The following is a 12,916-nucleotide window of genomic DNA, read 5'->3' as shown; positions in this document are numbered from 1 at the left end:
GAAGTGAGGTGAGATTTAGACATTTCATACAAGGGATTCACCAGGACCTCTCAGCATATGATTCACACACTGCCTGGCCTGCATCTCCAGAGCTGCCTTTAAGACCCCTTCCCAAGGCCTATGCATTTGAGTTCTCTGGGGATGCTGTCCAGGAACCAGGATTTTCACAAGTGCTTCTAGATACTCCCAAACCATCCCAGTGTATGTCCTGGCACTAGCTTTAAGAAGCTCCGTAAAATTCAGAGGCAACTAATGATCCCAAATATGCACTGACTCACTTCCAGGATATACTAGTTTTCAAGGACCTTAAAGTATTTAAATAAATATGAAAATAACCAGTTTATCTTAGCAACCCTAAATGTCAAGCATGCCCTATTTAACATGAGGGAAATCAAATACTGAAATACACCCATCATCCTCTCCCTAAGCCCAGAGAAGGGGTAACTTATTGTCTTACACTCAGAAGGAGAGCAACAGCTAACAATCCAATGACAAAGGGGAGTTTCAGCTGTATATCTTGACTAGCCAACCTCTGTGGCCAATTTCTGGTTAATTTTGTCTCATGTGGGAATGGCACACTCTGCAAACTGAGAGTCTCAGCACGCTCCCAGAGGAATAGGCTCTCTGACTCAACCACTAATTGCATGTTCAGGGCACACTTATTCTTCAGTATAAACTCAAGGAAAGATTAATTTTATGATAACTTACTTCCTTTTCTTACTTATTTCCATCATGCCCCCCAAATATACTGTTGCGTCCATTACTTATTAGAATGGAGGGAATGGGAGAGTAATTCCAAAAAGAAAGCTAGGAGCTGAAAAGCTTCTATGGCCAAACTAGCATCTCGTCTCTGTCACCAGCCTCTCAGTGTCTGTATTTGGTTTCTTGGGACTTACACAGGGAGGAGTTAGTTCACTGAAGCTGAGGATCACAACCCAAAGCGTGGAATGGATATGTATGCAGGTCTCCAGGTTTACTGAAGTCTTTCCATTAGGTGAGCTCTGAGAATGTTATCACCTTGGAAACGCAACATCCTGCTTCCCAATGTACCACCACCAACAACAGCAAAAAATAAAAAATAAAAAAATAAAAATCAAGTCCCACAAGAAAACAAGATTGGGAGCCTGTGTGGAGGCTAAGCATGTAAAGGTACTTGTCACCAAGGTGCTTGTCACCAAGCCTGAGGACCTGGATTCAGTCCCTGGAATCCATGGGGATAAAGGAGAGAACCAACAGAGAGAACACGTTGCTGTCTGACCACACATGCTACTTTGAGTATGTACACACACACACACACACACATTTTAAAAAATCTTTAAGAATATCAGGTTTGGTTACTCTCAAATCTAAGTCATAATTCAGCACCGTCAATGGTGGCATCTTCAACTTGGCAGACCACAGACTGGTATACTTTACCAGTATAAAATTTAAAATCCCATTCTTCCCCCAAAATGAAATGACTTCACTTATCAAACTGGCCAGGATATTACTAATGTACACTGTCACCATCTGTGTGGACAAAGAAGTATCAGGGATCAAAGGACACTTGTGGAAATCTAATTGTAGGGGGAGGGTATAAAATCTATAATCATAGAAGGCATTTTGAACCTTAAAATGAAACCGTTTGTTTTGATTCAAATGGCTGTGTTGTGTGTGTGTGTGTATGTGTGTGTGTGTGTGTGTGAGAGAGAGAGAGAGAGAGAGAGAGAGAGAGAGAGAGAGAGAGAGAGAGAGAGAGAGGCAGAAAGACAGAGACAGACAGAGACAGAGACAGAAACAGAGACAGAAAGATTTTCCAGTTCTGTCCCTTCCAACATTAAATTTGTGGAACATGTACTGTTAATGCATTGTTTGATGAAAGAGCTTGCGAATGAGGCCAGATGTTTTTGCTTATTCTACCTGAGAAATTCAGAAGACAACACTAATCAAATGATCCCCACCCCACCCTGGTCAGTTCTGTCTCAAGAAATTCAACCACCTTTTCTAGGGATGCCTACAGTGCGGTGCGAGTACTGTTCCAGGCTTCTGGGATGTCATTCTGCCCTAGCCAGGTTACAAACATAGTGATCAGTCAGTCTGCCTTCCCTAGAAGCCAAACGCTAAAGTTCAACTCTGGAGCCACCGTGCTCTCTCTACAGGAGCGAGCCCCGAAAGCGCAGTGCCTCAGTGCCTCGCCAGGGTCCCTCCACCTGTCCGCTGTGCGCGGGACCCGGTGCCCACTCACTTTGCCGCTGTCGCTCACGCCGAGGAGGTGATCGCGAAGCACCTCCATGGGGCAGGTCCAGGTGGAGTGGACGAAAGTCCCTCGGAAGACGAGTGCCAGCGGCGGCGTCCGAGCCGCACACATGGCTGCAGCAGGGCAACGCGAGTTCACTGGCCAAGGAAGGCACACCGGGCGGGCGCAGAGCGGTTCCTGCGGCTGCGGAGCGGGAGCTGCTGGCTCTTGGGGCTCGTTCTGCCCCCGCTTCCCCAGGCGATCGCCTGCCCCCTGCAGGCCGCGCCCAGGGGCTGGCTCCCTGCCTCCTGGATGCCAATAGGATTTTTCTCCTCTGAGTTGGCTCCAGCTCCCTTGGGGTGTGGTTTTCCTCCCCACCCCTGCGTTGGTTTTGGATGTGTTAACTCCTTGAGTTATCGAAATCAAGCCACTCTGACTTGCTTTCGTTGTGCACCTACACAGTCTTCTCTGAGCCTTCTATACTCCTAGGGCCGTTCATCCCCTCAACTTGAGCACCAGAATTCTGAACTTGCACAAACGTGGTGACTGGTGAAAGGTCACTTTGAGCTGTACACCTTGTGGCCAGTTTCCTTTCCCGAGATTGAGGGATGCATACTATGTGTTCATTGTTTGCTGGGGTTCTGGAAGCTTGACTTACGTGGAAGGGATCTCCAGCACCAAGGGTTAATCTAGATATCAAAGTCCCTCTCTTCCACTGAGGTCAATTTAGTCCTTTTGCCCACCCACATACAATAAATATCACAACTAACTTGCCTTGTGTCTGAGGAAATTAATTTTATTTATTCAGTTGTACAAGAGGAGAAAATGGCGTTCCCAGCAGCTTAAGTACAAGGGTAGGAATCTAAAGACCATCTGCAAGCTACCAACCAGTCTGAGGTCTTCCATTCCTTTCATGAAATCAGAACCTGGGCCAAGTCACTACAAAACCTGTCCGGGTTCCCTCCCCCCACAGCAGCCTCTGGCTCCTCAAGTTAGGTCCTGCAGGCAGGACTTTCTGGTTACCTTCAAAGTGTGGATCGATCCCAGGTTTCCTCTGCTGCTCCCCACAGCAATGGGCTTCCTCTGAATCTAAATGGGGCAGCCTCTCTTCATTACTTGGCCTTAAGTAGTAACTCCATGCAGTAACTGTCCCTGCCCAAGAGCTAGCTTTCCCCTACCCAGAACTTCCCATTCCAGGAATCCATCCTTCTCCTGCTACTTCACTGGTCATATCCGTCCTCAGGAGTGTCATTTTCTCCCATATGTTTATTACCATTTCTTTTTAATGTTAATATTTTATTTCTTTGATAATTTTTATACAATGTATTTTGATCATATTTACTCACTACCCCCACTCTTCCTCCTAAATTCCCTCCAGATTGTGTCTTCTATATGCAGGAAAACGGCACCATGTGATCTCAACAACATAGTAGCCTACAAGAGGCTACACCTGAGCACTAACATTGGCTGACAATCAAGCTTGGTATCAGGAAATCCCACAAGGCCTCTCCAGATGAAGTGCTACAGGCAATTAATGAGGGCTGAGAAGGCAAGTCAGTCTTTGTCAGGGATGTGCCCTGTAATTAGATATCTAGTACCAAATGGTCACATCTATAAACATATCCTTATGAGCAATACCAAATGGACTTAAGTTACATTTACATTTTTATGTATGTTTACAGGTAGCAGATTATGAGAATTTAGAGATGTAGATTGTCAGCAATGACTACCACCCTTAGAAAATATTTGGAAATATAAAGTTGTTAGTGAAGCTAGGTTGAGATGTTTTTACTACTGGCTCTGATGAAAAAGAAAAGAAAAGGAAAAAAAAACCTTAGAAGACAATATGAAGTTCAGAAAGGCACACTTTTATTAGTTAAGCTAGGGGCCTTGTAAGGTCAGGGAACAAGAACAATGGCAGCCCTGGCTGATGTGACTCTCACTGCAGCTGGACTGGTGAGGATTGCTTTCTTATACCCATTTTGTCCTCAGCTTCCTGATGTGATATATTAAGAATTGCTGATGAATAGATAGACATTTTGAGGATTTAAGGTAGATATGACTGATTTTTATAAAAAAAAGTTTAGATTTGTGATTCTTTTAAGACTCTTGCAAGATTACTTTTAAAGATAAATAATAAAAATAATTACTTCTTTCTTTGTAACTGCAAATTGCCAGTAAGAGAAACTGGCTGAGAAAGCCTACCTTGCTTGATTACACTTTGATTATCTATAACAAGTTGCTTGGTTATCTATACTATGTAATGTTATTTCCTGTACAGGTATTGGAAAGCAGGTTGTTTTTCATAATCATTTCTTAGAAGAAAACTAACATGTAGTCACATTATAGTTGTATACTGCTTGAAAGATTTCACTAGTGTAAAATAGCTATGGAAGAAAGAATAAAGGATGGTGTGGCTGGAACATTGCTTCTCCCATCCATCAACTGTGTGTGTGTGTGTGTGTGTGTGTGTGTGTGTGTGTGTGTGTAAAGTTTGTGTGAATGGGGGTTAGAGCATTGTTCCTTCCATCCACCAATTGTGTGTATTTATGAATGTATATGTGGAATACTTGGAGCCTGCTTGTTGGAACTTTGCTCCAACCATGCATGTGTGAATATGTATATGTCTATCTATAGGTCTGTAAGCATGTATGTATGCATGTATATATGTATGTATATTTATGTGTATGAAGTTTTTGAACTCTTGACTTTTTTTCATCCATTCCGTGTGTGTGTAGGAGGGGTGCACATGTGAATTTTCTCTCTTTCCTTCTCTTTCGTTCAGGCCCCAAGGAATTGAAAGAGTTCATGGTTTTTCCACTGGCCTCAGAGAGTGCCAGCCCCAGTAAATTAAGCTTTGTTTGCACAGTTAAAAAGTCTGCCGAGCAGCTTCTCTGATGGCTGGCTGCCTTTAGGAGCATTCCCTGTAGGTATCTGGATTCATCCCACTAAGCACCAACCCCCAACAGCTGCCTGCCTCAGTTTACCCACCACATGGATGCCATAGTCAGCCTTTGGCAGATAGGAAGGTAAGAATTTAGAATGTAGTTTGAATTTTTACTGACTTAGTAAAGTGACAATAGTAGGTTCTCCTCTAGGGTATGTGGCCACCTCAGTAATGAATACTTGGCCAAGCTGGATCAAGATGTAAAAAATCTCAGCCAGAGATTTCTTAATCCTGGAAAAGACTGACATCCAGGCAACTAGGAGGAGGGTCTCAACACCCACCCTCACAGTGACACACTGTTGGGGATTTGATTTGTGCTTACACAGGAATTCACTTGTCCACTGCAGGACCCTACCAACAGTTGATTTTTTTTTTTTTTTTGGACTGGTCAGTGACGAGCCAGAGGCCAATGGCTGGGCAGAGGGGATAGAGGTGGAACTTTTATGATTCCCTGGCAAGAAATGAAGAAACAAGAAGAGGGATTCTACCATTAGGTGGGCAAAGGAGACAGACCACGTGGGAAAAGGTGCAGGAGGGAGAGCCCATGGTCTTGTAAGAATCGGAGAAAGCATTCCCAAGGACCACACTCCCCCTGTTGGGTCTGGGGTAAAAGAGATGAAGCATAGATTTAGCAAGTATTAACTCAGAAATATTGGAGGGGAGTGTGTTAGCCATGTGGAGGTTCAAGAGTGGCCCAGCTATTGAGCTAGGCAACACATTTTTAAATATAAATGTTGCATGTGCAAAGGGACTGTCCAGTGCTTGAACAATAACTTGTGTTCCCTGCATATTTATTAAATGATTAAGTGTCTTTCATTTGTGAATCCAGAGCTCTTGAGCGGATGCAGAGCCGCAAGCACACCCACCAGGATCGTACAGAGCAGTTTCTGTAAGAACATACTTCCTCCAACAAGGTCATGCCTACTCCAACAAGGCCACACCTCCTAATAGTGCCACTCCCTGGACCAAGCATATTCAAACCACCACAGCAGGCAGCATAGTTGGATAGGACTGATGATTGAGATTTCTTCCTTGGCAACTTGCACAGCACCTTCTGGTACACTGAGAGCCAGTCCTTAAAGAGGCTTTAAGGTTAATTCCAGATTGGTTTTTCCAACTCCTGTGACTGAACTCTGTGGTGGCCTCAGCAACTTCAGCTCTTGAAGGCCACCAGGAACAATACAATAGCCTGGATTATTCCTATTTTTAAGGGGGCCTCTTGGACTTCCCTGATTGAAAAGAGCTTTTTCATGCCTCATAATTTATTTACGTTCCTACTATCCATATGTACTGGTATACATATGCATTGGTATACGTAACAGAAATGCCAGAAGAGTAAACAATGTCTAGTGTTCCCTGCATATTTATTAAATGATCATGTGTACTTTTCTTTTCCTGTAAGCAGACTCCAATATAAAGGGTGAGGCCTTATTGCATAATCAGTTGGTTCCCTTGGAACTGAAGTTTTTTATGACACAATCCTGGTTTGTGTAAAATGATTCATTCTTTCCCTCCTCAGTCTTTTCACTTCCTGGCCTCATACTTACCAATTCATCCCAACTGACACTGAACTTGCCTGGTTTCGACCTCTAACATCTCAAGATTTGAGAAAACTCTCAGTCCCAGGCCCATGAAGTTGGCTACACCCTGCCAGTGGCTCTAGGTTCAGAATCCTCCAGGCTGCACTCTTTATTCCTACTTCTTGGAGGCTTCAGCCATATCACCATTACTTTCTCTTGACTCTGCAAGCCAGCTGTCCTCCTTGGATCCCATTATCTAGTACATGGGGAAACACTTCCTTACCCCAAGCTTGTATAGATACAAACCTCAGCAGGACAGATGCAGAGACTGTCTGGATTTAGTTTGAAAGTGGGTTAAATGTTTCCAACAAAGGCACTTATACCCTAAAACAGGTACAGTTAATCAGTTTTTCAATGAAAGCATCCTCAGTTCCAACAACTGAGAAGACGAGATTTGTGAATTTTCACATCGGATACACTGTAGCTGGGCACAAGGATGCAAGCAGGCAATCTTAGCTACTAGGAAGCCAAGATAGGAGGACCCCCTTGAACTCTCAGCTCAAGGCCAAACAAAACTATGTAACCACACTTGAAACATTATGCCAGGTTAAGTCTATAAAATGGTGTCTGTGCTATAATTAAAGTCATAAAAGGCTAGTGGGCATGTAGAATTATCACCAGAATAATGGAAATTACTTTGTTGAGATAATGGAATCAATACAGAATTTTGGTGATGCTGATTCATACGATTACTGGGTACAATAAATCTTAATCAGAGAGATGGTGTGGGCCTCTGAGTTACAGGAGTTAGCATCCCACAAAGAGTTAAGTGTTAGCTACTTTGAGCAAGGCACGGTTCCATTCTTTTCGCAGGCAACTTGTTGGCACACAGGCTCAGGATTATAAACCCAAGAGCCAGCCCAGAAGTCGTGATCTACCCACTCATTTCTAACTCTCCACCCTCACACTTGAGGGCTCCCTGCAATTTTGGATCTTATTCTGGTGTCCCTGTAGAAAAAAAAATCTCCAGGATACTGAGGATCAGAACAAGGATTACAAAACAATATTCTCCTTGCCTTCAGGATATAGTCTTAGGATTTCCATGGTCTGAGCTGTTTATGGTACTGACTGTTTTTAATGTTAGTTTGACACAGGTTAGAGTCATTTGGGAAGCAGTAACCTGAACCTCAACTGGGAAAAATGGCATTACCAAATTGGCATGTAGGAAGGTCTATTTGACATTTTTTTTAATCATTAATTTATGTGGGAAGACACAGCCCACTATGGCCGATGCCCTAGGCACTTGGGATGTATAAGAAAAGCAAACTGAGCAAGTCACAAAGAGCAAGCCAGTAAGCCCCCAGGGCTTCCGCTCCAGTTCCTGCCCTGACTTTCTTTGATAAGGGACTGTGATGTCAAACCATAAACTAAAACCAACCCTTTACTCCCCACATTGCTTTTTGTCATGATGCTTTATTACAGCAATAGAAACCTAACTAGGCAGCACTGACTCTCACTTTCTTTCAGCAAAACAAAACAAAACAAAACCCTCTGCATTGGCAGGGAACATTGCTGGGGTAGCCACTGGTCCCTTCTTCAGACTCATTTCCCTTCCTTCTGCCACAGGTCATAGTCTGCCCTGCTCATATTTCCTCTGCTTTTTGCACCCGTTTACCAGCTGGCATCATGCCTACATGGCTCATGACTCCACAACCTTAAAAGCTGTCAGTGATCTATCCACCCCACTCTTCCCCATCCAGGGCATCTGTATATATCTCTGTTCTCTCAGATGTTAAGTCTTACTCTGGGATGTGTTGTTTCTTTACTCATCTTGAGAAGATTATGTTTCACCAAGGACCTCTTCCCTTCCTTCCTTTCCATTGACCTCCTTTAAATAATGCCCGGTCAATATGAAGTTCTCAGAAGGTTAAGTATGTGAATCTCGGGTTTGTGAAGATGGCTCTGTTGCCCATAGTGTGGTGACTAAATGCTAACAGGCAAAGTAGTGAGTTCAGGCTAAGAGTGAACAATTCATCAGGACACACAATTCATTTAACACACACCTGGATCTTACTTATTCCTTTTTTTCCATAATAATAATAATAATAAATGATTTTCAAACATATAAGAAACTCAAATACTTTATTTCTCAAGATTTAAGTTCTCCCTAATTTATTTGGAGCCAGAAGTACCTCCTCCCCAAATTCTCAAATGCTTCTTGGTTTAAGTGTGCTCTAAGCCTTCAAACTGACAAGGCACAGTACTAGATTGAAGTGTAATCAATTGTGTCAGCTGGCTGTCTGATTCTCCCTGCAGCTTCCTCTTGGTAGCCGGAGCCTGATGTTTGCAAAGGCTTGCCTTCTACTATCCCCTCTTCGGTCTCACAACAGCCCTGTGAAATAGCAAAAAAAAAAAAAAAAAAAAAAAAAAAAAAAAAAAAAAAAAAAACCTTTAAACATTTTACAGAGGAAACCAGAGTTCCATAGCTAGTTAGCACAGAACAGACCTAGGGTCTTGACTCTGATTTTCCTCCCACACAGACCTGCTGTGGTCGACTGGGGGAATTGCACGTTAGTTTCAGCAGAAGTTCCCTTGGTCACTGTCATGGGTTGTATCATCTCCAGGTTTCACACTGTTCTACATTTCTAACCGAAACTGGTGACACACAGCTAACCAGCTGGAAGGGAGAACAAGGTGTGACTAGTAAATCTCCGTGAGAACAGCCGTCCAATCAGCACAGGTCAGTAGTGGGGTCTGGTAAGAATAATTCATGTTTTTCTGAAGCACAGATTGAGCAGGGCAAGCAGGTTAAATGCCAGCTGCTTCTCCTCTCCCATCTAGGAGAGTTGTCACCGCACAGTCAAGTAAATGCCTGCCTATTTTATTTATTCTTTTAGTGTAGCTAAATCTATCAGTTTCCATGGCGCCCTGTACTCACCATGGAAACTCTGACAAGCTCGTTATGCTTTAAGGGGGAAAGAAAAGATACACCAAAAAATGTGAGATGGGATAAATGGATTCCTTTTAAAGCTGTATTCTTCTGAGTGGGAAGCTTTGATGAGGAACAAATCATAAATGCTCATGATTTTCCAGTTTTGAAGTGGGAGCACAGGTTTACCCCCTTGAGCCCTTCCCCCATTGCTTTATCTGACAGTAGATATGTCTGCATCTCACTTGTTTACAGACTGCTAGTAGGGATGTGGCCCAATCTGCTCCTTGCTGATTTTTGTGAAATAATAAAGCAAATACCTAAATATATTGTCCAGGAAGCATTTATTGGGCCTTCCTACCCAGGGCACCATGCTATGGTTACAACCTGTGTGCCCTAGATATTTTCTTCTCTGTGTTGAATGTCCTTTAGGTTTCCTCCCTTGTGCCAGCTCCACAAGGAAAATGAATGGTTTCTTAGTGTCACCATAGCACAGTATACCTGGTGAATGGTATAATCTCAGAAATGTCACGTACCAAATTCTAAATGACACGAACAGGTCCTTAAGACTAGTGCTGAAGGGACATATTGACAGAAATGCAGACATGGACTATATATCTTTTTAATATTTTAAAGAAGTCTGATGTTTTAAGGATCTGCCTTGTTACTTTTGTCAAATCAGAGTGTGTTCGTTTTTTCAAGAGTTAAGCACAGAAACACCTACGATTCCGTTACTCGGATGCCCATCTCCATTTTCACTCTCATGCTCAGTTTTCTTGTGATGAGACAACACAGTCTGAGTTAATGGGAGAAAAGTAAATGACAGGAAAAGCCACCTCTAGTTTGGAGACCATTTAAATGTATAGAACTGGCTACATTTCACCTGAGTTTTAATAACTCCAACAAGGGGATGTTTCTAAGACCAAGGGGAAATGACAAATAGTGCCATTGCATCCCCATTCCTGCTCAGCCACTGGCCAGCGCTACGTGGAAAAGCCATTTGAGTGCTAGGCAGATGGACTCTGGACTGCAAGCCTGAAAAGTTACACACAGACACGGTCTCCATGTGGTTCTTTCCTTCCAGGGGCCCCCCATCCCCCTTTTTTATGTTGTCTAAAAGAAGGTAACATAAAATAGATAAAAGAGACCTTCAAAACATTGGTTACATAAGTGACTTTTCCCAGTCAGAGCCCTGGCTAGCATAAACTGTCCAGTATCCTGTTGAGTTCATGCGGTCAATTCGGGCAATAAGAACAGCCAATATCTTATTTGACTTTCGCAATCTATCACTGGTTGGAAGATTTTATTAAAGCTATGTGAAATGTTAGAAACGCCCTAGGGAACATCTGAATTTATTGGAGAATCCTCTGCAACATTCTGAACACTAGTTCCATATACTTTGAAGTAGGTTAGGGGAGTCACTAGCATGGTTTCTTGCATTTTTTGCAGGGGTATGTGTGTGTGTTGGGGGGTGGTGGTCATAGATCTTCCTGCCTTAAAATAGAAGGATGCATATACTTCCACTGTGTCACACTGACTACTAGTAGCTTCAGGATGACACAAATGCTATCCGGTGCTAAGTTTTGAGACAGCAGAGAAAGGTCAGTTAGACCCAAGCATTGACCAGCTCAACCACATAGGTCATTCTTTTCAAGACAACAGTCATTCCACAGGCGGAAGATCCTCAGCCAGCCAGTCAAGTTGCTTCATATATGCATCTGAACTTCACATTCTTTATTATTATTATTATTATTATTATTATTATTATTATTATTCCTTAATCTTTTTTATAGCCCAGTCATTATCACCCTCCCAGTCCACCCTCTGACAGATCCTTATCCCATTCCTCCTCCCCATCTCCAAGAGGATGTCCCCACCCCCCACCCCACCAGACCTCCTCATTCCCTGGGAGTTTCTCAAGGGTTAGGTGCATCTTTCCTCACTGATGCCAGACCAGGCAGTCCTCTGCTGTATATGTGTTGGGGGGCCTCATATCAGTTAGTGTAGGCTGCCTGGTTGGTGGCTCAGCATCTGAGAGATCTCGGGGGTTCCAGGTTAGTTGAGACTGCTGATCTTCCTATAGGGTTGCCCTCCTCCTCAGCTTCTTCTACCTTTTCCCTAATTCAGCCACATGGGTCACCAGCTTCTGTCCATTGGTTGGGTATAAATATCTGCATCTGACTCTTTCAGCTGCTTGTTGGGCCTCTAGGAGGGCAGCCATGCTAGGTTCCTGTGTGTAAGCACACCATAGCATCAGGAATAGTGCCAGGCCTTGGAGCCTGCCCTTGAACTTCACATTTTTAGAAACCACACTGAATGACATCCAGCCTAGCAGAAAGCCTGCTGTCACAATAGAAACTGTTCATTTAGTGACCCCTCTGCATAGGAAGGTAGGAAATGAGTAAGGAACATGAGATGGACCAACACCATGATGCTTTGGTTAAAGAAAAAGAAAAGTTGGCACTAAGAGCTTTTTCTTTTTTAAAATAGAAAAGGACAAAGGATAAGGATGTACAGCCTGGTGCCCTAGGCTCAACACCTAGCACCACATAGGTGGTTTAAAATCCTAGCCTATAATCCTTGAGTTTGAGAGGTAGATGTGTGAGGAGGATCAGAAGTTCAAGATCATCTTCAACAGCATGAAGAGTTCAAGGCCAACCTTGGACACAAGAGGCTCACCCTGTCTAGTTTGAAGGAGGAAGGAGATTAAGAGAATATATAAGAGATAAGAGAGGGTAAGGTATGAATATGATTGAAATACATATGTATTTCATGTCCCTTACTTGACATATGCATATGTATGAGAGTGTTGTTATTAATTATATTATGAATAATTAACATATGACAATAAAGACATATAAGCAAGTAAGAAAAGAAAAAGAAAAGATCTGAGGAATTCTAGCAATATTCTTAATAAAAATAAAATTAAGCTTATCTAGATGACTATAAGTTAATGTCAAGACTTTTACGGGGGCTATTTCTACAGGTTTGGTTTTTAGTGTCATTTATAGACGATTCTTCCACACAAAGCTTCAAAGTCATTAGTCTAACCTTAATGTAATTTCTGAGAGGAAATTTTAGTTGTTGCTTTTTAAAGTTCGGTGTAGGTTTTCAGAAGTGTTATAAAATGATACATGACAGTGGAAAGGCTCAGTAAATTGTAGGTGAATTAATGTGGTGTTGGTTACACCGAAACTCCAAATCAAGGGGTTCATGCTCCCTCTGGAATATTTAAATAGCCACAGTGCACATGCTCCTACCATAGGCTCATGAAGGAGGAATGTGTTATTATGCCTGGGGAATCC

The 12,916-nt window shown here is 42.9% G+C and overlaps 1 protein-coding gene across 2 annotated transcripts in view; it reads right to left on the bottom strand.

The window, feature by feature from the left end:
- The window catches only part of Gda (guanine deaminase), a 92,066-nt gene extending 89,585 nt beyond the window's left edge, over positions 1–2,481 (bottom strand). The window contains exon 1 of one of the 2 annotated variants that reach the window (XM_021151664.3): positions 2,225–2,481. In XM_021151664.3, coding sequence (XP_021007323.1) covers positions 2,225–2,347 — 123 coding nt within the window. In that variant the 5' untranslated portion in view covers positions 2,348–2,481. The remainder of the gene's footprint in view (positions 1–2,224) is intronic. The other variant, XM_029472743.2, reaches the window with a different exon arrangement.
- Between the last annotated feature and the right edge of the window lie 10,435 nt (positions 2,482–12,916).

This window comes from Mus caroli, unplaced genomic scaffold, assembly GCF_978045245.1.
Source record: "Mus caroli unplaced genomic scaffold, Mus_caroli_1 scaffold_20, whole genome shotgun sequence".
NCBI lineage: Eukaryota > Metazoa > Chordata > Mammalia > Rodentia > Muridae > Mus > Mus caroli.
The sequence above is the reverse complement of the archived record's forward strand: the minus strand, read 5'-3'. Positions and strand labels throughout refer to the sequence as shown.